At 42.3% G+C, this 27,291-nt stretch overlaps 1 protein-coding gene across 1 annotated transcript in view; it reads left to right on the top strand.

Annotated features, from left to right (window-relative positions):
• The first annotated feature begins 666 nt into the window (after window positions 1–666).
• Window positions 667–27,291, top strand: part of ABCA10 (ATP binding cassette subfamily A member 10) — a 50,551-nt gene continuing 23,926 nt past the window's right edge. Inside the window, exons 1-15 of the mRNA XM_075559683.1 lie at window positions 667–700; window positions 5,650–5,811; window positions 6,233–6,336; window positions 8,305–8,531; window positions 12,190–12,331; window positions 12,542–12,727; window positions 14,864–15,011; window positions 15,665–15,833; window positions 19,350–19,408; window positions 19,991–20,101; window positions 20,610–20,785; window positions 20,962–21,081; window positions 21,301–21,439; window positions 23,169–23,259; window positions 26,566–26,705. Coding sequence (XP_075415798.1) covers window positions 667–700; window positions 5,650–5,811; window positions 6,233–6,336; window positions 8,305–8,531; window positions 12,190–12,331; window positions 12,542–12,727; window positions 14,864–15,011; window positions 15,665–15,833; window positions 19,350–19,408; window positions 19,991–20,101; window positions 20,610–20,785; window positions 20,962–21,081; window positions 21,301–21,439; window positions 23,169–23,259; window positions 26,566–26,705 — 2,008 coding nt within the window. The remainder of the gene's footprint in view (window positions 701–5,649; window positions 5,812–6,232; window positions 6,337–8,304; window positions 8,532–12,189; window positions 12,332–12,541; window positions 12,728–14,863; window positions 15,012–15,664; window positions 15,834–19,349; window positions 19,409–19,990; window positions 20,102–20,609; window positions 20,786–20,961; window positions 21,082–21,300; window positions 21,440–23,168; window positions 23,260–26,565; window positions 26,706–27,291) is intronic.

The raw sequence follows: 27,291 nt of genomic DNA, 5'->3' as shown, positions 1-27,291 counted from the left end.
AGAATTTGCCAAGGAATAAAGCTCAGCAAGCAGTAAAGGATAGAAACGAAGGTCAAATGAAACCCCTAAGCACTAAGAGAAAGCGGGAAGTATGCCATTGCATTGTGGGGATGGCTGTCAATGTCACTAATCGACATGTGCATAAATTGTTGCGTGAAGAAACAATTTGTATAAAAAGAAAGGAAACTAAAGAGGATCTCAAAGAAAGTGCTGTGTACCGATAACAGCAAAGCATCACATGGACAGGGACAGAATCAATGGTCATCCTAGTAAGTAGGGTGTTCAATTTGAGCACAGGGTTGAAATCAACTCGACTTGTTGACGGCATCACAATGTTGCGTAGTTGTGAGATGGGTCTCCTCTGCCTTAAAAGACAAAGGGTGATGAGGAAGGAAAACTTTCATGAGCGTGAAACGAAGCCGCGCGGTGCAAGTGGTGTGGTCCACTGTCTGGACACATCGTGACTTGGTCCCCTCTTTCTCTTTTGTACTGGAGGAATGGACACTGGCCTTGTTTCTGAGCCTATATCCATGCTTGAGCCCGGAAAGCTTCACAGCCACCCAATTTCCTGAACATCCTGCTCATGTCCTGGGTCCTATGGGTGAATTTAACGACTCGGAATTAATGGTGGCATATACACCAGTCACTAACCTGACACGGAGGATAATGGACAAGGTGGCTCTGGCTCCCTTTATGAAAGGTAGGTTGTCAAGTGACCGATGTTCCATTGTTATGAGACCTACATAATAGGTCTGACTTTGACTTTGGTTTTGGAGTACCCATTTGGTTTATGAACCAACCCTAAAGGTCAGTAGGGAGCCCTGTTGGCACAGTGGTAAGTGACAGGCTGCTACTGACACATGGCATTGGGACCCAGGAGAGGAATGCAGCCATAGAATTTTGTAAAGATTCATGGTCTCAGAAACCCAATGGAGGAGGTGGCTTGTGTCCTATAGAGTCACTAGGAGTAGGAATTGCCTCATTGTTAGTAGAGATGAGTCACTAGTTGTCAATAGGACAAGGATCTTCTATCTGTACACAGTTTGGGGTTTAGCTTGGGGCACTTCAGATGGATTCTGGCAGCCTAGTGGCACAGTGGTTCAGTGCTCGAATTCAAACTGAAAGTGTATGCAACAAGGGGTTAGATGGGTGGGTGATAAATGAAGTACACTTATTTAGGGACTTTTAAAAATAATTTTATTGGGGGCTCGTACAATTCTTATCACAATCCTTACATACCCCGATTGTGTCAAGCACATTAGTACATTTGTTGCCATCATCATTCTCAAAACATTTGCTTTCTACTTGAGCCCTTGATATCAGCTCCAACCCACCCTCCTGGTATCACCACTCTCAGCACTGGTCTTGAAGGGATCATCTGTCCTGGATTCCCTGCATTTCCAGTTCCTTTCTGTAGCAGTGACCCTCCTCTGGTCTATCCAGATTTGTAAGGTAGAATTGGGATCATGATAGTCTGGGGTGGAGGAAGCATTTAGGAACTAGAGGAAAGTAGTATGTCTCATGGTTGCTACACTGCGCCCTGATTGGCTTGTCTCCTCCCTGTGATCCTTCTGTAAGGGCATGTCCAGTTGCCGACAGATGGGTCTTGGGTCCCCAATCTGCACCCCCCCTCATTCACAATGTTTTGATTTTTTGTTCTTTGATGCCTGATACCTGATCCCTTCCACACCTCGTAATCACACAGACTGGTGTGCTCCTTCCAAGTGGGCTTTGTTGCTTCTGAGCTAGATGGTTGCTTGTTTACCTTCGAGCCTTTAAGACTCCAGACACTATATCTTTTGATAGCCAGTCACCATCAGCTTTCTTCACCACATTTGTTTATGCACCCACTTTGTCTTCAGTGATCGTGTCGGGAAGGTGAGTACCATGAAATGCCAGTTTAATAGAACAAAGTGTTCTTGCATTGAGGGAGTACTTACGTAGAGGCCCAATGTCTAACTGCTACCTTAATACTAAACCTATGAATATATGCACATAGATCTATTTCCTTTAGGAGTTTTTTAAACAGCACACACTCTGTAAAGGAGGAATGATTCATAGACAGCTCCCTGCCTGCACAGTGGAGCTACTTTTTATGTTCAGAATGCTTAGAATCTCTTGGGTTCCCGGACTCTTTTATGTAAAACACTCAAGTCCAGCTCCCACTCCAACCCACCACAGTCACAACGCCTCTTCCAGTATCTCCTCTTGCTTCTCCCTAACCCTCGCTGACTGGTGTCCTCACCCTGTCGGGGCTAGATAGTATTTGTATGCCTCTCAAGGGAAGCCTGGGCATCTCACATCTGTACTCAGCTTGAAGAAGTGTTTTTCAAAAAGACCACACTGTCACTCCTCCATATCCCTCTCCACAGTATTTTATTAGCTCGGATTTAAGACATATAACACATCATTCCATATTTCAATCATGTCAAGTAGAATTGTACAATTACCACCATAATCAGTTTCCAGCCATTCTTTTACTACATGGACTCATTCACATTGTCTCCCTTTGACCCCACCACCACCATTGGACCCCCACATTCCTCCAAACCCCTTATTCTACTTGCTGTCCTTATTGGTTCATCAATCCGGGGTTTCATATACCGAAAAACAGATAAGCAGAAAGCACAGCTTCAAGAGGGTAACTTCCATTGACACAACGCCTCTGAGATACACTCTATTATGAACGAACAAACACCAAACAAAACAATACAAACTGAAACTATAGAACATTTTGTAAACCAGATCAGAACCGGCCTCCGTTACAGGGAGGGGGCCGGGCAGGGATCTACAGACAATGTTTAAACTGTTCAGGTCAGATTCATGCCTTTGATCTTCTACACTCCTCTCCTTCATCTGAATGTACACATCAGTCCAGGTAAGATTTAAAAGTTAGGTCCTAAAATTAGTACAACTCTTTGGAACCTAAATCATAAATGTCTGAAAAAAGGAGACCATAGCTTAAATATCACTGTTCTTCAGACCTTCCATTAGTAAAAGGTGGTGAAGTTGGGTTGCTAACCACAAGGTCAGTGGTTCTGCAGGAGAAAGTTGAGGCTTCCTATTTCTGTAAAAAATGTATAGTCTCAAAAGCCAACAGGGGCAGTTCTACCTGTTCCACAGGCTCAATACTGAGTCTACATCCACCTAATAGCAATGAGTTTTGTTTAATTTTATGAGGTACATGAAGGGTTCCTGATAGCACTGTGGATTAAGCATCAGGCTGCTAACTGCAAGGTGAGAGGTTCAAACCTACCAGCCACTCATGGGGAGAAAAAGGAGGCTTTCTGCTCCAGGAAAATTTCAGTCTCATAACCCTAGATTGGATCTCCATGAGTCAGCATCCACCCAATGTCAGTGGACATGGGGCAGATTACTTCTGCGGAATATAAATTCATTTTATATTATGATGATGTATTCTCAACTCTGAATTTTTAGTTATGATGATGTATTCTCAACTCTGAAGAATCTGACATTTTCAGACAGGCTGCAACTCAGATTCTTCGCCTGAAATTCACTTCCACTGGTGTAACTCAATTATGTGATAGAGATATTTGCAATATTGGCAGGAGAAAAAGAAAACAATTAATTTTCAAGTCATTCTATTGGTTATTTTAATTTTTTTCTTTCTAATATTTGTATTACTTGGATCACAAAAGTAATATCCATTCTAAAAATGGTTAAAGAAAATTTTTCCTCTTTATTTATCTTTATAAATCATTTTATTGTGGGCTCTTACATCTCTTAAAACAATGCATACATCAGTTGTGTCAAGCACATTTGTACATTTGTTGCCATCATCATTTTCAAAACATTTTATTTCTATTTGAGCCCTTGGTATCAGCTCCTCAGTTTTTCCTCCTTTCCCCACCCTCCCACCATTGTGAACCCTTGATAAATTATTATTATTTTGACATATTACACCATCCACGTTTCTGTTGTTCATCTCCCTGGGAGTAGGGGGGGGGGGGAGGCATGAATACATTGATCATTGTGACCTGTTCCCCCTTTCTCCCCCTTCTCTCTCCACCATCCCTCTACCCTCATGGTATCATTACTCCCATTATTGTTCCTGAGGGGGTTATCTGTCCTGGGTTCCATGTGTTGATAAATCTTCTCTGTACCAGTGTATATGCTCGGGTCTAGCTGGATTTGTGAGGTAGAACTAGGGTCATGATAGTATGTGTGTGTGGGGGGGGGATGCATTAAAGAACTAGAGGGATGTTATGTGCTTGGTTGGTGCTATACTGCACCCTGGCTGACTCACTCCTTCCCTGTGATGGGGATGTCCAATTGTCTATAGATGGGCATTGAGTCTTCACTCCGACCCCCTTGTTCACATTGATATGATGGTTTGTTTGGGGTCTTCTGATGCCTGATTCCTGATCCCTTCGATACCACAGGCTGGTGTGCTTCTTCTATGTGGCCTTTGTTGCTTCCCTGCTAGATGGTTGCTTATTTAACTTCGATCCCAGATGTTATATCTTCTATAGCCGGGCACCATCAGCTTTCTTCACCACATTTGCTTATGTGCCCATTTTGTCTTTGGTGATCATGCTGGGAGGGTGAACATCACCGAATTCCAGGTTATTAGAACAAACTGTTCTTGCATTGAAGGAGGACTTGAATATAGGCCCAATGCCCATCTGCTACCTTAATACTTAAGATATAAATATATGTACAGAGCCCTCTATCCTAATTGTTATACATTAACATATTTACATATATGCATGCCTATATTTATACCTCTATAAATATCTTTTGCCGCCTAGTTCTAAGATAAAACATTTTTATAAGTAACAACAACAAAAATGCATTTCTAATCATCCTAGCTATCAATTTCCCCCATCCTGTCCCTCATTTAAATTGGTATCCTTTTTAGGAAAAAATCTATAAGCACATATGCACATGATCATACACGTGTGTGTGTGTATATATATTCCACTGGGGTGAGTTGATCCCTCTTCATAATAATTTATTAAAACAGAGTAGAAACTACCCCATGGGATTGCTGGGGCTGTAAACTTTAGAGGAACAGACTGACGTATCTTTCCCCATGGCACAGCTGGTGAATTTGAACTGCTGAAGCTTTGCTTTACAGTTGTGTGCTTTAACTGCTGTGCCACCATGAATTCTGTATACATATGTTGTTGTTGTTAGATGCCATGGAATTGGTTCCAACTCACGGCGATCCTGTGTGCAAGAGAAAGAACCCCTGCTAGGTCCTGTGTCATCTTCGGTAGAGCTCCTGTTGACAGCCGCTGTGTCAGATTAGCGTGCCCAGGAGCTTTGCCTTTTTCACTGCCCCCCCTACCAAGCTGATATCCTCCTCCAGGGACTGGTCTCCCTGCCAACATACCTATCCACCTAGGTACACAGATTCCATTTTTCTTAACCAAAATGGGATCACACAAAACATTAATATGCTACCAAATGTTTTTTGTTTTGTTCAACATATCATTCTCATGTTCTCATGAATGCACCTTGTACTTGAAGCAATATAAAAGGCTGTCTTGACCACTCAGAGACAGCTATTCAGGGACAGCATCTAATACCAATAATGTTATGGGAAACATTGAAAGATTCATTTTGTTTTGGATCCTCTCTTAATAAGCTTATATGATGCTGTATATTGTTCATGTGTGGCAGGGAGAAGACTCATCGAAGCACCGGATGAAAGAGCCATGGACAAATTTTATGACAACTACACAGACATCATCGGGATTGTGTTTGCTGATATTTTCTCTTATCAACTGAAGCTTCATTGGGGATACAGAATTCCACATATGATGGAGCACTCTGAATACTCAGGTAATTATGAGAATCCATTCTGATTTTTCTTGCTCCTTTATCATATTCTAGAGGGAGTAAGTGGTAGAAACAACAAAAAATAAAAACATGTAAAGAAGATGCACCTTTTTCCTGAATTTGGTGATCAGTCTTTGCTGTGGGAAGAGTCTCATTTTAATCACTCAATTAGACACTTCTTTCTTGTGGTTTTCCAGAGTGCTTTCAGGTAGTCTAGATTGGGTGATCGTGTGCTCTGGGCTGATTTTGAATGTTTTACTTTACAGACAAAATAAAAAGATGAAGTTTTGATTCCAGTAACTCATGTTTTTTTTGGTTTGTTTTCTCTCTCTCTCTCTCTCTCTCTCTCTCTCTCTCTCTCTCTCTCTCTCTCTCTCTCTCTCTGTGGTTTTTGTGTCTGTGTTTTGTATTTTCTTAATTCAAGAACATTGTTGGAGGTGGCGTGATCACGTTTCTTGTTCCTTGGAAATATATTGGGAAAAAGGAATTGTGGTTTTTCAAAGTGCAATCAATGCAGCTATTATAGAAGTAAGTGCCTGGCATCAAATATACACATTACTTCTTAGTCTCTGATTTCTAACCTCAACCTCTTCCCCATCTTGCCCCAGTACTCTCACGAGATGGGACATTGTGTACCATTGTGCAGAGAAAATAGAAGTCTTCAAATGAGAAGATGTGCCCTTTTCCCAAAGCTAATTCTCTAAAGTTACAGGGGGACAGCCCCTACACCCATTCTTCTCCTTTTCCTGTCACCTGCCTACGGGCCTTATTTACACCATTGCCAGGCTGAAACATGACTTCCTAGCCTTGTCAGAAAGCCTTGGGATCAACTTTCCACCTTTCCCATCATTATCCAACCTCCCTCTTTCGAGTGCTTGTTCCCGTTCGGATTTAAAATTTTAAAATTCTCCATATGATCCAAACCTTCCCTTCCATATTACCTCCTCCACTGGCTCCTTCCCTTAACAGCTCAGCTTGAAAGAGTTGACCTCACTTTGCCTCAATGCCACTCAGTGTGATTTATAGATCTACCACCCTACCAACCAGCCCGCATAGCAACAAACAATGGTCCCTTTTCAATCCTCATCCGACTTGATTGCCCCATTAAACCACAGAGCATGCACCCATATTGCCTCCTCCTTCTCTAGCCATGTGTTACCTCCCCAACTCGGCCACCTTTTCTTTCCTACTGCTCTAAATCCTGCTATTCCCCCAATGTTATCGCTCCACCCGAGAGACTTGCTCTCGACCATCTCACAATTTCGGTAATTTGTATTACAATCTATATTCTGATAACTCCAGCAACCTCCAGGATGAGCAAATTCTAGACTAACAAGCTTTTTCCATAAAGGGCCAGATAATCAATATTTTAGTCTTCAAGGTCCATGAAGTCTGTGGCAACGACTTCACCCTGCTTGTGCTTTGTAAAGGTACCTCTCAGGACAGGCTTACGCCTATTAGCATGGTGGGGTTGCAGGTAGACCCTTTACAATAGGGTGACTGCCACATTCCGCTGATGAGCTGTCTATCGTTCCCACAGCTCGGCTCTGTTCACCGACTTTTTCTACTATGAGGTCTCAGAGCAATTCGAACGCTCTGTTCAAGTTGAGGGTAGGCGCTTGTCTCTAACATGACTTACTCTTTTTTTTTTTTTTTTTCATGCTCCCAATCTCTTTGAATGCCCAACCTCCCTGTTGCTCCCATGCACGTTGGAGCTGTGTCCGGGTAATTCTTTGTGCTTGCCTCATGTTCAACTTTTCATTGGGTCCTGTGGAGTCTAAACTAGCCGTCCTCCAGTGTGCCGCCAGCACTAGCCAACCAGCGCCACACCTTGCCTGAATGGGGAGAGTTGTGTATCCTCTAGGCTTCTCTGCCTGTTTCTTATGTCATTTTAGTCCATGCTGAGCAACTTTCCCTGCACCCTATGCTCCTCCTTTCCTCTGCACGTGAGGATCCTTCCCTCTCCTTCCCCTCCCGTCCCCCGTCCCCTCCCTCTCTTCCCCCTCCCCCTTCCCCTTTCCCCTCCCCTCCACATCCCCCTCCCCCTCTCTCTGGTGGGTAAGATCTCAGTCTTCAATTCTTAGAGCCAAAGTCATCCCTTAGGAAAAGCAGTTTAGCTTCCAGACTGTCCTGTTAGAGAAGTGGCTTTGAGGTGTATAAGGAGTCATGTCACGTCTCTCCTGCTCCACCACAAAATGTAAGGCTCCATGAGAGCAAGGCCCTTTCTGTCACAATTACGCTGCTTCCCCCCTCTTTTGACTCCACGGATGACAGATGAGAAGGGCTTGATAATTTCTAAATGATTTCAAGAGTGATCACACGCGCATTCTCAAGTGGCATCAGAGAGTCTGGGAGATGCTTATAGCTCTTCGTATTTTAAAAACGATAACCATGTGTAAGCCCTGAAAGAGGCCAGACACAAAAGGTGGGTGCTTTTTCTCCTGCGTGCCTCCTGTCGTTCGCCTCCTGCAGCTGTTTGTTCACCTTCTATTTCAGATCACAACGAACCACTCTGTGATGGAGAAGCTGCTGTCTGTCACTGGGATAAACATGAGGACACTGCCTTTCATTACTAAGAGCAAAGCTATAAATGAATTGATTATGTTTACCTCCATCATGTCGTTCTCCCCTTTGGTATACTTTGCATCATTAAATATTATGAAGGAGACAAAACGCATTAAAAAACTGATGATCATGATGGGTCTCCGAGAGTCAGCATTCTGGTAAGTGATTACTTCATTATGATCAATGAGTTCCTGTGGGAAAGCATGAGGGTACCACCGCCACCACTACCGCCTCCACTTCTACCACCACCACCACCACCACCACCACTACACCACCTCCACGTCCACCACCACCTCCACTACCTCCACCTCCACCTCCACACCCAACTCCACCACCACCACCACCACCACCACCACCACCTCCACCACCACCACCACCTCCACCACCACTACTACCTCCACCACCATCACCACCACATCTACCTCCACCTCCACCTCCACCTTCACCACCACCACCACCACCACCTCCACCTCCACCACCACCACCACCACCACCACCTCCACCACCATTACCACCACATCCACCTCCACCACCACCACCTCCGCCACCACTACTACCTCCACCACCACTATCTCCACCTCCACCACCACCACAACCACTACCTCCACCTCCACCTCCAACTCCACCTCTACCACCACAACCTCCACCACCACCACCACCACCTCCACCACCACTACTACCTCCACCACCACTATCTCCACCTCCACCCCCAACTCCACCTCCACCACCACCACAACCACTACCTCCACCTCCACCTCCAACTCCACCTCCACCTCCAACTCCACCTCCACCTCCACCTCCACCTCCAACTCCACCTCTACCACCACAACCTCTACCACCACCACCACCATCACCACCTCCACCACCACCACCGCCACTACCACCACCACCTCTGCCACCACCACCACCACCTCCACCTTCACCACCACCTCCACCTCCACCACCACCACCACCACCTCCACCTTCACCACCACCTCCACCTCAACCACCACCACCACCACCACCACCACCACCTCCACCTCCACCTCCACCACCATCTCCACCACCACCACCACCACTACCACTTCCACCACCACCACTACCACCTCCACCACCTCACCTCCACCAGTGGCACTGTAGAGAGGGTGACACCAAATGACCCTGCATAAAATTTTTGTGCAGAGACTTATCAGACATTTTTTATATGTTAGATGTTTATTTTATTCTTTTTTAATCATTTTATTAGAGGCTCATACAATTCTTATCACAACCCATACATACATCCACTGTGTAAAGCACATTTGTACATTCGTTGCCCTCATCATTCTCAAAACATTTGCTCTCCACTTAAGCCCTTGGTATCAGCTCCTCGTTTCTCACTCTCTCCCCGGTCCCCCCTCCCTCATGAACCATTGATAATTTATAAATTATTATTTTGTCACAAGAATATCTCATGCTAGAAGCTATGCCACTTATATTTTAGATAGGGTCACCCATGGAGAACGGGGTTTTGTAGAGCTTCAAAGCTATGATAGAGTTGCTCCTACTGTAAAGTAACTCAATCAAATTGAAGAAAGGATGGAGTTGAATAGAAAATTTCAAAGACAGCACGAGCAAACAAAGTCAAATATCATCATGGAATGTGCAAAAGTCTAGAATTAGAAAATCAAAAGGGAAGAAGTCACAAAGCATATCTAAAACTGAAAGAACTAAAAAAACAAAATCCTTCACGCAGCCATCTCGAAAGTTTCTCTGGACAAAATATGGAGTGATGCAGGAAGCATCAAGAGAAGATACAAAGAGTAGACAAAGTCACTGCACCAAAAGAGCAAGTCGGCAGTTCACCATCTCAGGAGGTTGTACACAAGGAACGAGCAAGGGTGCTGAAGGAAGAAGCTCAAGCAGCGATGAAAGCAGGAGCCAAAAACATGGCTCCAGGAACAGATGGAGCCTCCAATGAAATGTTTCAACAAGCTGATGAAGCACTGGAAGCACTTGTTCATCTATGTCAGGAAATTTGGAAGAGAGCTACCTGGCCAGCTGACTGCAAGAGACCCATATTTGCACCCATTCCAAAGAAAGCGACCCAACCGAATGCTCAAGTTATAGAAAAATATCACTGATATTTTAAAATATCACACAAAAGTAACATTTTCCTGAAGATAATCTAACAATGGTTGCAGCAGAACATTACCGGAAAACTGCCAAGTCAGGCCAGATTCAGAAGAGGACATAGAACAAAGGATATCATTGCTGACATCAGATGGACCTTGACTGAAAGCAGAGAATACCAGAAAGATGTGCATTTAACTGTGTGGACCCTAATGAACTATGGAAACCCTTGAGAAGAATGAAACTTCTAGGACACTTCCTTGTGCTCATGAGGAAGTTGTACGTGGGTCAAGAGGCAGGTGTGCAAACAGAGGAAAGGAACACTGCATGGTTTAAAATCAGGACAGGTGTGTGTCAGGGATGTATCTTCGTACCATACTTGTTTCGTCTCTCTGCTGAGCACATAAGCAGAGAAGCTGGCCTCTGTGAAGAAGAATGTGGCATCAGGATTGGAAGAAGGTTTAGGAACAACCTGGGATATGCAGATGACACAACTCTGTTTGCTGAAAGAGAGAACTTGAAGGCCTTGCTGAAGATCAAGGACTGCAGCTTGCAGGATAGATTATGACTCACTACACAGAAAACCCACATCCTCACAACTAGAGCAAGACGTTACATGGCGAGAAGGTTGACGTAGTCAAGGATTTTTGTCTTGCTTGAAGCCACCATCGATGCCCATGGAAGCAGCAGTCGAGAGAGCAAAAGACTTGTTTCATTGGGTACATCTGCTGCACAAGAACTCCCTATTAGAGGATTAAAAAGAAAGGAATGGTACTTTGAGGACTAAAGTGCATCTGACCCAAGACATAGTGTTTCCCATTGCCTCCTATGCATGTAAAACTTGAACAGTGAATAAAGAAGATCCAAGGAGAATCCATGCATTTGCATTGTGGTACTGGCGAGGAATATTGAAAAATTGATGATGGCAAAATATGTACAGATGTGCTTGACACAATGGATGAATGGATTGTGATAAGGGCTGTAAGAGACTCCAATAAAATGATATTTTAAAAAATAAAAAACGTACCATGGACTACTAAAAGGACAAACCTATCTGTCTTGGAAGAAGTAAGGCCAGAGTTCTCCTTGGAGGCAAGGATGGCAAGACTTTGTCTTACATTCTTTGGACATGTTGTCAGGAGAGACCAGTCGCTCGAGACGGACAGCATGCTTGGTAAAGTGATGTGGGGGGAGGGCGGGAAAAAGAGGAAGGTCCTCAAGGAGATGGAGTGACGCAGTGGCTTCAACAATGGACTCTGGCAGAGGAACAATGGTGAGGATGGAGCATGGCGGTGCAGTGTTTCCTTCTACAGTGCAGAGGGCTGCTATGGTTGGGAACCAACTTGAGGGACCCTGACAATAAGGTGCTTTCATGGAGAGCTGGTGAGTTCAAAGCACTGACCTTTGAGCGACCAACCGAATGGCATTGAACCACCGAGAATTCATATACCACCAGTATACCTGCTGGTATGTGTCTAGACAGCTTTAACATACCACTAGATGAGATCGCCAACATGATTAGACCCATCTCAGAGTTGAGCATAGCATGGGAAAGGATAGGTAATTTGCCCAAGTGCCAGAATGAGCCGGGCCACCATTTAATCATAAATTTGACGCCCATACATTGGATTGTAGAGCTTGTACTCCTACACTTGCTGCATGCAGCCTGCTCTGAACCCTTTCTCATGAGGGACGTGTTGAATTAACTCCTTGTTTCTTTCTTAGGCTCTCTTGGGGGTTGATGTATGCCGGATTCATTTTGATAATATCGACTATTTGGGCGCTGGTCCTAACTTCTTTCCAATTTATAGTTCTGACTGGCTTCATGGTGACTTTCACACTCTTTGCCCTGTATGGCCTGTCTTTGGTAAGTGGGTAAAGCTTGCTTCTTTGAACTGGTTTTGGGTCTCAGAGGCATGAGCAAATAATGTGTCTTCAGGATATGGCTACGCTGACTGGCTTGTTATCCTGATTTATACGTACTTTTGGAAATTTTGATGGTATGAGAAATCAATCTTAATGTTCATGAGTTTCAAGGGGAGAAAGGTCCTAATGGTAACTCTTCCCTTTCCTTCAGATAGCATCGGTTTTCCTCTTCGGCGTGTTGATAAAGAAACCTGTCCTCACCGGCCTGACCACATTTCTCTTTACGATCTTTTGGGGATGCCTGGGGTTCACTGTTTTGCATAGAAAACTCCCTTCAGCTCTGGAGTGGATGTTAGGGCTGTTTAGCCCATTTGCCTTCACTGCTGGTCTGTCCAAGGTAATAAATGCTGTGTTTTCTGTTTTGTTTTGTTTTTTAAATCATGTTATTGGGGACTCATACAATTCTTATCACAATCCATACACACATCCATGTGTCCAGCACATTTGTACCCTTGTTGGCATCAGCATTCTCAAAACATTTGCTTTCTACTGGAGCCCTTGATATCAGCTCCTATCCCCCCACTCCCCCCTCCTTAACGAACCCTTGATAATTTATAAATTATTATTTTGTCATATCTTACTCTTTTGTTTTTTAACGACATTTTAAACATCTCACTTGCGAAGAGCTTGATGCCTCCTGAATTAATTATGAATCACCCTATGATTTAAGGGATGGTGCTATTGAAAAGATAAGTGAAACACAAGGTCTTCTGATCAAATTAATAAGCAAATCAGGTCAATCATTTATGAAATGATCAACAATTGAGGAAGAAAAAACTATCACCCACCAGCAGACCCCGAAGACAATGCCTAGTTTGTCCCTTGATCGAGTATTGAGCTTTTGGGTAATGACATGGTGCCAGGGGGTGTGGGTCGGGGTCAAAACTCTGCCACTTAACAGATGTATGAGTGTGTGCAACTCCCTGACCCTCTGGGGTGCCCTTTTCTTCACCTGCAGAATAAAGACGTCAGTGGTACCCACCTTAAACTGACAACGACCTGGGTTAGTACATGTACACAGTCCTGGAATAGTGCCTGCTATAAGCTACACGAGTGCCGACCACACATTTTTTACATGTTCTTTAAAGTAACTTCTTCAAATCTTTACTATTTATTATTTTCTTGTTCCTGCATTATCTTAATATTTCTATGTTTCCTTTGAATTTAAATGGTCTCCAATATCATTACCCACTCTGAGACCCTGTCCCACTGAACAATTTTATTTTTCCTTTGTTTGGTGGTTCACCGACTCTCTTTGTTTTAAAATCTCTGTGATAAGTTAGAGAGTTAAATTTGTATTGTCCAGCTGTTTGACTTTCTCCTCAACTCTTCCCTGTTTTGTGACTACAATAGTATTTGGAAAAAGTAGCACTGATATGAATAAGTCCACTGTGCATTTTTTTAAAAATCCAAAATCTCACTTCCATTGAATGAATTCCCACTCATAGTAACCCTATAGGACAGGACACAACTGCCCCTGTGAGTTTCTGAGACTGTAACTCTCCTTCCCCATCACTTAGCAAGGTAAAGTGTTCGAATGACATAAACTCCCTTTTGGAAGAAAGACATTAAAATGTGATATGTTTGGAACAATTTTGCTTTTGTGCGCTCATCTCAGTTTATTTACCTATTTTAATTATATATACTTAATTGTGCTTTCAACGAGAGCTCCCATTTGTGGTAGTCCGGGTAGACTAGAGAAACAAATTCATGGACAATCACGTGTATGGGAAAGAGCTTTATATACAAGAGCAATTGAACATTGAGACAACATCCCAGCCCCGTCTAGATCAAGTCCATAAGTCCGATGTTAGCCCATATGTCTGATACCAATCTATAAAGTCCTCTTTAGACTCACGAAACACATGCAGCGAAGCCAAATGCAGAACGATCACAAGCCAGTGGGTAGAAAGTCTTTGGGTCCAGTGGCGTTGTAAGCATCTCAGTGCTGGCAGGGGTCTCTCTGTGGCTTCTCCGGCTTCCGAGGTCTTTCCATGTGGTTTGTCTTCTGCAAATGTCTCCCAGGGAATAGCAGAGAGAGTGTGTGTGCCTTCCACCTCTAAGAAGGAAGTACCTGATTTCCCAGAATTCTCAGGAGAAGGTCAAGCCCACACAGAAGTCTCATTGGCTATCTCCAGATTGACTCCTAGTCTCCACCCCTACACTCAATCCTTAAAGTGACTACCACAACATTCACGCATTTCTATCTATGTTATTGCGCAGTGTTGGTTAAACTCTTCACAATGCCTGAACATACTCATTGTTTCCATGCCTTTGGACCCAGTTCCACTACCTTAGTTCCCTTACCCTTACATTCTCATCATGGTTATAAACTAACAGATTGTTGACCATGTGATCTCATCAAGGGGATCTTTTTAAAGGCCGCCATACTTACGGGTGATATTCATGATTTTGTGAGCTAATCTATTATTTAGCTACCATTTGTAATCTATTTTATTCTTTCAAATATCAGATTACACACCTGGATTATTACTTGATTGGTGTTAATTTTCCGGATCACACGGGAGAGTCACACGTCATGATAACCACTTTCTTTACTTTGGCCTCTGATGCTCTTCTCTATTTGATATTAGCATTGTACTTGGAACGGGTTTTGCCTGGTAAGTAATAGTGTGGGTTGAAAGGGAATGCAATATGACTCTGTGTCTTGTAACGTATTATGTTAATAGTTCCACTATTTATGATTTAAGAGACATTTTGATTGCAGAGAGAGGGGGGGAAGCTCAAAACTTCTCACTTAATTTCCCAATTTTAATGTCATTATTCAATGGTCAGAACCGAATTCATTTTAAATATCTTAATTCAAAACAATTGGCATGTTTTGCTAATGGTAGTGTGTGAGTATGGATGTGTATGTGCCTATATGCATGTGAACAGGTGTTCGTGCGTGTTTATATTTTAGTTGGGAATGAGCGGGAAATACAAAACATTTTTTTTAATGCTTGATGTAATTAACCATGGCTACAACTTAACCCCATATTTGTGAACGCTTTTGTTCTTTATGAACCACAGCAAGAACTTATCCAAGGTCAGCTTCAATGTTCTTGTAATGCTTTACTTGTAACATTATAAACACAAACGATTAAAGTGAGGGCAGCTTTAATGTTCCTGTAATGCTTTGCTTACAACACGATAATTAATGGCAATGGTGATAGCATAATTTCAGAGTGATGTAAGCAATCCTAAGATAAATGTCATTCTTTGCTGGTGCAGTGGGACTGAGGCCAAATCTAATGACATCTTGGTTTACTAGATGAGAATGGCCATCGGCACCCACCACTGTTTTTCCTGAAGTCTTCATTTGGGTCCCACCATCAAAATACTCATCATGAAGTCTTTGAGGATGAAATAAATCCTGAGCACATATCTGATGACTCTTTTGAACCAGTGCCTCCAGAGTTCAATGGTAAAGAAGCCATAAGGTAACTTACAAACATGTGATCAGATATATTTACAGTTAAGAGCTCAATAAACTGGGATGTCACAGGGCCAAACAAGAGAAGTGGTGGTGATTTTGAAAGTCACTTCCTTTCAGCTACCCCTTTGTATTTATCCTAAATTTCTCCTAATCACTATTTTTAAAGTCAATCTTGTTGATGTTGTCATCTGTAACACACAGTGAGTCTGTCCATTGTCTTACTCTTTCTCTTCAGTCTATCCTTTGCCGTCATTACCCAGGCATGTTCATCTTTTCTCTGCTACCATATGTGTCTGTACATGCATTTCTACTTATTTTTATGCATGTATGTATCAAGTATATAACTATATATAATATTGATATGTGAATTTACACGTGCTCCCCCCCCCAAACCCATGCCATCTTCCTTCCTTAGGGAGTATGTGACATGAGATTTTGAAGTCCTAAGCCCGCTCTGTGATTGAGCAGCTATATGATTTCTACTAAACTATACGTAGTTTACTCCCTCTCTTTTATTCCCCTCATTGCTAAGAAGAGTGTAGTGTCTGTTTTCTTGAACAGCTTAGTCAATCAATGAGGTAATTAAGGAAACTTACCGGTCACATATAGTAGGCACTGGAAAATGTGCTCCCTCTGTATCCGTATGGGTTGGAGTGATGTAAAGGATATAGAACTCTCACGAGAGAAGGAGCAGGGAAAGCTAGCAAGGGAAACTAGGAAGATGTGTAGACAAGAAGGACCTTGCTTATTCATTCTGTTATAATTTGGTGTATGTTTTCCTATGAGCTTGCTGGTTTTATTGAAGATTATTGAGAGATGTTGTTAAGAAACATTCTATCTATGCCAAGATGTTTCTTTTAAAAGTCTATGACTTACAGTGATTCCTCCATTTAAGTAACACACACACATGCAAAGTATATTTTAAGGAGACAGGGCAGCACAGTGAGTAAGAATGTGGGCTTCGGATTTAAGGTACCTTACCACAAGTGAGGAGGACTTGCCATACTTGTGGATGACCATCAAGGATAACAGCCTTCAGTGTGGATTACAACTCAATGTAAAGAAAACGAAAATCTTCATAAATGGACCAATATCATGATAAATGGAGTAAAGCTTGAAGTTGTCAAGGGCTTCTTCGTGCTTGGCTCTACAAGCAATGCTCGTGGAAACAGCAATTAAGAGATGAAATGATGCATTGCAGTGGGGATATCTGCTGGGCAAGACCTCTTCAGAGGAGTGAAAAGCAAGGATGTCACTTTGAGGACTAAAGTGAGCTTGACCCACGATCACCTTTTGATTGCCCTAAAATTGGTCATCAAAAACGGATATTGAATAAAGAAGACCAAAGAAGAATTCGTGCACTTGAATTACGGTGCTGGAAAAGAATATTGAAAGTACCACGGTCAGCCAAAAGACAAATAACTCTGTCTTGGAAGAAGGACAGTCAGAATGCTCCTTTGAAGCCAGGCTAGGGAGGCACTGTCTTACATACATTCGACATGTTATTAGGAGAGACCAGTCCCTAGAGAAGGACATTGTGCTTGGTAAAGTGAATGGGCAGTAGAAAAGAGAAAGGCCCTTGACAAGAAGGATTGACACAGGGGCTGCAAAAATGGGATCAAACCTAAGAGCCACCATGAAGACATGTAGGTCTAGGGAGTGTTACATAGGACTGCTGTAAGTCGGAACTGACTCAATGACATCTAGCATCTAATAGCAACAATATCAACAATGAACTGAATGGATGTCACCAGCCATCCTATTCAATGGTGTTAGATCCCAATGGCATTTAATCCTTTAATGTGACCAGAACACTTTCAGGTACACATGAAAACTCTATGGCTTCTTTAAACCCGAGGCACCAAGTGGTCCACCTTCACATCTGTATATCTATGCTTAATATAGCATCTGTATATCACATTTATACCTATGCTTAAAGGCCCAACATTTCTCAACTCACTTTGGTCATTCTAGTCAAACTAGCCCTGTTGGAAAATGATTTCTTTTGAAATGTATTAATTGTTTATGAAATCCTTGGCTAGAACAAGGTGCACAGATTAAAGGCAGGGTCTTTAACTTCATGAAGTGCAGAGGAACAGATAAAATAGATAATTACTCAAAGCAGTGGTAGTAATGAAGACAGAGAATTCAACATACATGGAGCAGCAGCGTCCAGCCTGCCTAAGCGTGGTAGACATCGGAAGGAGATGGTACTTGAGGATGAGTCATACACATGTTCTTGACCACAATGAAGTGTGGTTCAGCATGGAAAGTTCCTTCCAGAGAGGAGGTAGATGGCATGAGAAATATCCGGCAAAAAGGTCTGTCTAAAGCAGTGATTCTCAACCTTCCTAATGCCACGACCCTTTAATTCAGTTCCTCATATTGTGGCGACCCCCCAACTATAAAATTATTTTCATTGCTACTTCATCACTAAAAGTTTGCTACTGTTATGAATTGGCCAACCCCTGTGAAAAGGTTGTTCGACCCCAAAGGGGTCACGACCCATAGAATGGCCAGTCATGAATGATTCTTAACTAACATACAGCACTAGAAGAGGAAGAGAAATTTAAGAAATAAGGCTAAAATCAGATCATGGAAGATGTTGTTGGAGATACTAGGGAAGGTAGGCTAGCCTGTATAAGATAGTGAATCCCTGAGTGATTTTAAGGAGGGAAATTTAGATCATCAGATTCCCTTTGTTCCTTCCTTCCTAACTTTGATTTCTCTCTATTCATTTACTAAATTAGAAAAATTACAGGAATATATGAGGTGCCAAGCTGGATAAGAATCTGTGTAAGCATCTTTTGGGAGGGATGAAGTTTGCCCTTTCCCCTGGCCTTCTTGAATTCCATTGAGAGGGTGATATCTTTTTTTCTTTTAAATCATTTTATTGGGAGCTCGTACAACTCTTATCACAATCCATACATACATCTATTGTGTCAAGCACATTTGTACATTCGTTGCCCTCATCATTCTCAAAACATTTGCTTTCTACCTGAGCCCTTGGTATCAGCTCCTCATTTTTCCCCACCCTCCCGCCCTCCCTCATGAACCCTTGATAATTTATAAATTATTATTATTTTGTCATGTCTTACATTGTCCAACATCTCCCTTCACCCACCTTCCTGTTGTCCATCCCCCAGGGAGTGGGTTATAAGTAGATCCTTGTGATCGGTTCCCCCTTTCTACTCCACCTTCCCTCCACCCTCCCCATATCGCCACTCTCACCACTGGTCCTCAAGGGATCATCTGTCCTGGATTCCTGTGTTTCCAGTTCTTATCTGTATCGGTGTACACCCTCTATTCTAGCCGTATTATTAAGGTAGAATTGGGATCATGATGGGTGAGGTGGGGGGGAGAGAAGCATTTAAGAACTAGAGGAAGAGTTGTATGTTTCATTGGAGAGGGTGATGTCTTACGTTACAAAGTCTGACTTTTACCCTAAACTGTGGCGGTTAACAGAACCTATGTCTTTAGAAAATGCATCTTTCTCAAGGTTGTCTTATCTTCTTTCCAGAATACGAAATGTTAAAAAGGAGTATCATGGGAAGCCTGGAAAAATACAAGCATTGCGAGGTAAAGAGAACAGCATTAGTCTAATGAAGTTTTTATATCAGGAAAAAGTGTGTTATTAGAAAATAAAAATAATTACTTGAAAAATAGAGAATAAATATAAAGGGAAAAGTTTTTTGGTTGTTTTTTGGGGTTTTTTAAAAAACATTTTATTAGGGGCTTGGGGAAAAGTTTTTAAGTATATTTCATATTGAGAAAGAATGCCTGTGTGTATGTTCATGGAACTTCACTGTGCATATTGGTTTATAATCTTCTACTTCTATTTGTTCAACTGAACTTGAACTCTCACGGCAATTGCTTTTATTTTCATAGACCATCGTATCATCTCTTTTGGGTTATGATAAGCCTTTCCTTCAGTTCTCTGGGAATCTAATTCATGCCTTTTCTGTCTTTAGAGAATCCCTTAAGATTTATCTAGGAAAATGGATGGGGGGGTTTTATATATATAAATTACTTTATAAAGTACAAGGTAAAATATTAATTAGATGGTATGTCAAAATGCAGTTGGATGTTTCATTTTTAAATGACCCCCATTCTATGTTGGATATGGTTCAAAGTCTAACGTCACATTTTATTCTACAACAGGCATATGTTTTGATATATATGAAGGGCAGGTCACTGCCATTCTGGGCCACAGTGGAGCTGGTAAATCAACGCTGCTGAACATTCTGAGTGGCTTGTCTGTTTCTACAGAAGGTGAGAAATTGATTTTACAAAGCAGGTTAGCGGATGGAAAAACAACAGCAAACAACTCCCTGCCATTGAGTCAATTCCAAGTCCTCAGAGAGCTGCCCCACTCCGCTTCCGAGACTGTTATTCTTTATGGGAATAGAGGAGGTGGTTAATTCAGGTCCCTCAGTTTGATTATTCGAAAGACAGATGGTAATCTAAAGCAGACTGTTACACAGGTGGCCCCTTTAGATGAGGAAATATTTATTTTACATGGACATAACCTCCTGACAAAGGTTGCATCTTGATTCTAGGTGTTTTGTAATTCACACATTATTGTGGATCTGGATGTTTGTGTTAAAATTCAGATAGTTCAGTGTCTTAATTAGGAAGTCATGAGACGAAGAAGTCACCATTAGAAAATGTGACGTGGCTTCCACTCTGTCAGGACCCCTGTTTGGGAAACGAGGATCTCAACATAAAAGGGTTACTACTCTCTTTGAGTTGTCACGTTCTTTCACATTTACATTTATAGGATCGGTCACTATTTATAACACCAAGCTCTCCCAAAGCACCAATATGGAAGACATCAGGAAGAACCTTGGATTTTGTCCACAATTCAATATCCAATTTGACTTTCTCACTGTGAGAGAAAACCTCAGGCTATTTGCCAAAATAAAAGGAATTCAGCCAAAGGAAGTGGAACAAGAGGTAGATGTGCAGGCTTGAATCGACGACTTCAGAAATGATTCGCTTCACTTACTGCTGACTGTGTTCTCGCTCAACCATTACTTTATTCTTTGTAAATAAAATGGAGTTTTAGAATAAATTTCCACTAATTTACTAGAGAGTTTTGTCTTTTTAATTTATTATGTCTTCTTGGATAGGTAAAGAGAATTATAATGGAATTGGATATCCAAAACATTCAAAATGTCTTTGCTAAAGAATTAAGTGGTGGACAGAAGAGAAAGCTGACATTTGGGATAGCTCTGTTAGGAGACCCTCAGGTGAGAGAACATAGTTCATTAAGCTTCATTTGAATGGAAGGATATGAAACAATGATCAATGCTCAAGTTCTTTCATGAGAAAATGCAAGAGACCACTTACGATAAAGTATCATGCCACTTCGTAAGGGATCCATGGGGGGGGGTGGCGTTCGAAATCATCGTGGTTTCTTGGCTATGTTATGAAGTCGACAGTGCACGCATGCATTTCCTCCTCGGTAGGTTTTGCTGTTAGATGAACCAACTGCTGGCTTGGATCCCCTTTCAAGACACCGAATATGGACCCTGGTGAAGGAGCGCAAAGCAGACCGCGTGATCCTCTTCAGTACCCAGTTCATGGATGAGGCTGACATCTTGGCCGGTGATTGTCATTTTCTTCCTTTGAAGGTGTTAGACCAAGGTTTCATGTGAGAGAAATCGAGTCTGTTACCAATGGAGGAGAATTTATTTGCCTTCCATTTGAGTGACTCTTTCCCAAAGACGAACTGCCTCTCGGGAGACATTCTGATTTCCTAGTGAGTTCTTGGACTTGTATTTCATAGCTCTTCCTCTTCTTCTTCTTTGACATAGTTTTATTGACATGAAATTTGCATATCATTCAATTCAGTAGTTCAACTGTGATAAAAATAATCAACATTAGAACATTTTCTTCTTTCTTGGACTTATTATGATTAGCCCCACATTTCTTCAACCTTCACTGTCATGCCCCAAAGAAGCTGTTAATCCAGTTACTGTTTCGATGGCATTACCTATTCTGGATTTCATATATAGGAACACATCTCCCCCAAATGCAAAACAAACCGAACAACCATAAAAATAAATAAATAAAGCAGAGCAAAACCTCTTGAAAAGAAAGGAGAAAATAGTAAAAACTAGCTCTTCTTGCCTGTAATTTTCTTCACTGCCTACATTAATAGTTAGTATTTGTTTTGAACATTAGAAAACTCATAGTTTTAAGATATAGTTGTCTCTCCCTTGGGGTAAATAGCCTTCTAGGTGGAAAAACTGCATTTTACACACCTTGGTGGCCTTCGTAGCAGGATCTTTGTTCATTGAGTGAGATGTTGTGTGTTAAGATGCAAGAATGGATCATTGGAGCTAGCACCAAACTTATAGGACGTAGTGCAGCGTGGGGTGAAGTTAGAGTGAATGACTGTGAAGGAAGAGTCAAAATACAGAAGTAAACCAACACAATGCAAATGAAGCTGCAAAGAGATCCAGTGGATTGCTGTGGGTTGTGAAGTGTAATAGTGTCCCCTTGATTTATGAGTTGAAATAAACGCTACCTGTTGTATCAGTTAATGGACACCTTTGAAATGCTGAGTAACCAATCAGCCCTAAATCAATACGCTAAGTCCATAAGCATTTATTTAGTCCATGGAGGCAAAGGACTGACAACTTAGGATGGGTTCACTGTGGGGATTTGGGGACCTTGATAGGGTTCACTCATGCTTCTAGAAATTGCGAGAGCACTGGCCTCTATTGTTGCTATTAGGTGTAGTTTGATGCCATCGCTGCTTAATGCACAACAGAATAAAACACTGCCTGGTCCTGGGTTATCCTCACAATTGTGCCTATTCCTGAGCCCATCTCTGTAGCCACTGTGTCATCCACTGTGTCATCCATCACTGTCCTAGCTTAAATGACAGTCCTGACCGGCATGTACTTCAGCCTCCATCTGGCCCAAAGCCCAGGCATGTTTTCATGGCACTGGCTGAGTCAAAGAAAGCCGCCCCCAAGGCATAAACCCACTTCAATCCATTGTTTGCTTAGTGTTGCCAAACGTGCTGCTGCCCAAACAAGGCCTATGGTCCAGAGGCCATGAAGGGAGAGCACTGACACTGTACCTAAAAGTGAGTGGTCAGGGGACAAGGTCATCAGTCTTGTGGTATCAGGTTGACCGTGGAGGTGGCTGTGGACCTCAGCGTCCTGCTTCAAGGGAAGCATTCGTACAACAAATGAGACTCAATGACATCAAGGTTATGTTTAAATGGACAAGTCCATTCATTGTTTTGGTAGCCAAGGTAGAGAACAACCCTCTCTAAGGAATGATTCTGCACGTAATTGATTCTTCCTTTCTTAATTCTCAGACAGGAAAGCATTTCTGTCTAATGGGCAGTTGAAATGTGCGGGATCGTCTTTGTTTCTAAAGCGAAAATGGGGCATTGGTTATCATTTAAGGTAGGTCCCCTTCGTGGATTCTGGGAAGTTATCCTTAATCTGAGTGAGTTGATCCTAACCATCAAAACCAAATCTATTGCCATCGAGTTGAATTCAACTCATCTTTATCACAATGAGCAGTTGGGTCTGAACCTGGCAGTTAGCTGCTCAATCCAGAACCCACTATGCCAGCAGCCTTCCTGAATTATTAACAGAGGTAATATATGGCTGAATCCTTTACCAATAGTTTAAAAAGTTAATTATTAGTAGAAGTTGATTTGTAATAAACAATGCAAATTGTTCCCCTCAGTAATATTTCTTCTTGTCAGGTATTTCTTGGTCTTTAGCATGTGCGTTTCTAAAATTCATCTTTTTTCAACATAACAATTTGGGGTCTGATATGTAAATGGGGGAATGGAGTTTTCTGTTTCCAAAAAGCCATTGATGGTTCTTAGTAAAAAATTACCTAAAGGCCCTAAAAAGTCTAAAAGTTGCATCCTGGGTCCACTTGACACGATGTTGGAATCGCGTGTAATGTTTGGGGAAGCACTTCTTGTCAGCATAGAAGATCTGCAGCTGTGAAATGCTGTGGTTCAGAGTGACCATTTTACTCCACAGAGATCAACTGTTGATCAATAAACATATCCACTTTTCAATGAGCCAGAGGTCGATCTTTCAAACATTTTACATCTATCTCAAGCTCTGTGGCTCAAACAGTTGGCAGTCAACTACTAATCTAAACTCTGGTGATTCAAACCCATCAAGACACACTGAAAGGAAGCTCTGGCAATCTACTTCCATAAAGATTACAGCTCAGAAAACCCTGTGGAAGATCCAGAACAAAAAATTTTATCGATGTGAATGAAGAGGAGGGCAGAGTGGAAACCCAAAGCCCATCTTGTATACAATTGAACACACCCCTACAGAAGGGTCACAAGGAAGAGATGAGTGAATCAGGGTGCAGTATAGCACCAGCAAATCATACAACTTTCCTCTAGTTCTTTTTGTTTAAAACATTTGATTAAGGGCTCATACAACTCTTATCACAGTCCATATATATACATACATTAATTATATAAAGCACATACTTTTTTAATTATATAAAGTACATACTTTGCCCTAATCATTTTCTTTTTTTTCTTTTATTTTTTTACATTTAATTAGGGGCTCATACAACTCTTATCACAATCCATTCATATACATACATCAATTGTATAAAGCGCATCCATACATTCTTTGCCCTAATCACTCTCAAAGCATTTGCTTTCCACTTAAGCCCTCTGCATCAGGTCCTCTTTTTTTCCCCTCCCTCCCTGCTATCCCCTCCCTCATGAGCCCTTGATAATTTATAGATTGTTATTTTGTCATATCTTGCCCTATCCAGAGTCTCCCTTCCCCTTCTTCTCTGCCGTCCATCTCCCAGGGAGGAGGTCACATGTGGATCCTTGTAATCAGTTCCTTCTTTCCAACCCACTCACCCTCCACTCTCCCAGCATCGCCCCTCACACCCCTACCCCTGACGGTATCGTCCACCCTGGATTCCCTGTGCCTCCAGCTCCCATATGCACCAGTGTACAACCTCTGCCCTATTCAGTCCTGCAAGGTAGAATTCGGATCATGGTAGTTGGGGGGAGGAAGCATCCAGGATCAGGGGGAAAGCTGTGTTCTTCATCAGTACTACATCGCACCCTGACTGACCCATCTCTTCTCCTAAACCCCTCTATTAGGGGATCTCCAGTGGTCGACATTTGGGCCTCGGGTCTCCACTATGCATTTCCCCCTTCATTCACTATGATGTATACACACACACACACACACACACACACACACACACACATATATATATATATATATATATATATATATATATATATATATATATATATATATATATATATATATTAGCATGATGCCTTATACCTGGTCCCTTTGGCACCTCGTGATTGCACCGGCTGGTGTGCTTCTTCCATGTGGGCTTTATTGCTTCTGAGTTAGATGGATGCTTGTTCACCTTCAAGCCTTTAAGACCCCAGACACTATCTCTTTCAATAGGCGGGCACCATCAGCTTTCTTCGCCACATTTGCTTATGCACCCGTTTGTCTTTGGCGATCGTATCATGGAGGTGTGCACCCAATGATATGATTTTTTTGTTCTTTGATGCTTCCTCTCACCCACTATCATGATCCCAATTCTACCTTATAAATCTGGTGAGATCAGAACATGTACACTGCACAGATAAGAACTTGCAACACAGGGAACCCAGGACAGATAAACCCCTCAGGACCAGTAATGAGAGTAGCTAGCAATAGAAGGAGGGGAAGGTGTGGGGAAAAAGAGGGAACTGATCATAATGATCAAATATAACCCCCTCACAGGGGGATAAACAACAGAAAAGTGGATGAAGAGAGACAGTGGTCGGTGTAGGATGTGAAAAAAAATTATAATTTTGTAAATTATCATGGGTTCATGAGGGAAGGGAAGTGGGGGTTGGGGAATGAGCTGATACTAAGACCTCAAATAGAAATTAAATGTTTTGAAAACGATGATGGCAACATATGTACAAATTGTGCTGAACACCATAGATGAATTGTGATAAGAGCTGTAAGAGCCCCCAATAAAATGATTAAAGAAAGAAAGAAAACCTTGTGGAGCAGTTCAGCCCTATAAATATATCGTCTCCACTAGCCAGAATGGCAATGGGCTTGTTTTGGTGAGGTGTGTATGTGGTATGTGTCCATGTAGGACATATGTGAATCATCTATAACTCCCTGTAAAAGTCTCACTTTCCATGCGAGAGAGGATAAGAGTTCAATTCCATGCTCCTAGAGAGCCACAACCTGGTTGCCAATGGAGAATGGTGTGTGGCAAAGATGCTGGCAAGTTTTCAGCAGTGTTTCCAGACTGGAAAGAATGGATTAGTGACCTACTTCCAAAAGGCAGCCAATGAACGGTCTATAGTTTAAGACCGGATAGTAGATAATCTGTAATCAATAGCCCACACAATATAATTAATTATCATGGGAATGGTGCAGGATTGGGCAGTGTTTCACTTAGTTGTGCGTGGGGTTTCCCACTCATGTAAATACTCACACAGAGAGAACATTCGCTGTGCTTTGGGCTGTTTGCATGTAATGTGGATATTTCCCCACTAAAAGAGCAAAGAAATAGATGCCCAGTTGGCATTTGGACAGATCATTGTATAAAAACTGATGACTGAGGCTACACCCGATATGTCTACAGTGAACACTAACCATTCACTCAAAAAACTATCACTGTCATGAGAGTTGGTGTTGACAAATCCAAAAGACGTGTCTCTTCTGGCTCAGTTTACACAGGAATGAAACGTGCGACCCGCAGAGGATCACTTCCCTCATCAAGCAACACATCCCGGAAGCCAAGCTGAGAGCTGAGAGTGAAGAGAAACTTGTGTATACCTTGCCCCTGGGAAACACAGACAAGTTCCCAGGTAATTGACTGCATGGTCCTTCTGAGCACAACTCAGAATCCATGGTCATGTCTATGGAGATGCAACTAAGGTGTCATGACTGACCTCACATAGAACCTCACTGAGGGCCTCTGGTCATGCTCTTGCACACTGCTCCTGAGGGCCCATGTTTGTGTCACACAGCACATAACAGGCCACTGAGTCCTTGACCAGGCTCTCACACTTCAAGGGTCTCTGATTACATCACACAGGGAAGCACTGAAGATACGGGATTACATCACACACACATTGCTGAGGCCCTAGGAGCATGATCACACAGAATACCGCTGAGCACCCGTGACTGTGTGACATTGAACTTGACAGAGAGTCCAGGCCCAGTCTTTCTCAGCCCAGCCCTGAGGGTCCGTGACTGTGCTCCACAAATGCTCCCTGGGGCCTGGTATTGTGTCACCTACAGTACTTCTGAGAATCCATATATACACTGATTGTGTTTTCGCTTGTTTCATAAGTTGGATTTTAACACCTATATAAATGAAAGTATTTAATTATAAGTAGCCTGCTTTTCTTTCCAAGATAATAAATCGTATTACCAGACATGTGGTTTTAA

The sequence above is a fragment of the Tenrec ecaudatus genome, chromosome 10, assembly GCF_050624435.1.
Source record: "Tenrec ecaudatus isolate mTenEca1 chromosome 10, mTenEca1.hap1, whole genome shotgun sequence".
Classification (NCBI taxonomy): Eukaryota; Metazoa; Chordata; class Mammalia; order Afrosoricida; family Tenrecidae; genus Tenrec; species Tenrec ecaudatus.
The sequence above is the reverse complement of the archived record's forward strand: the minus strand, read 5'-3'. Positions and strand labels throughout refer to the sequence as shown.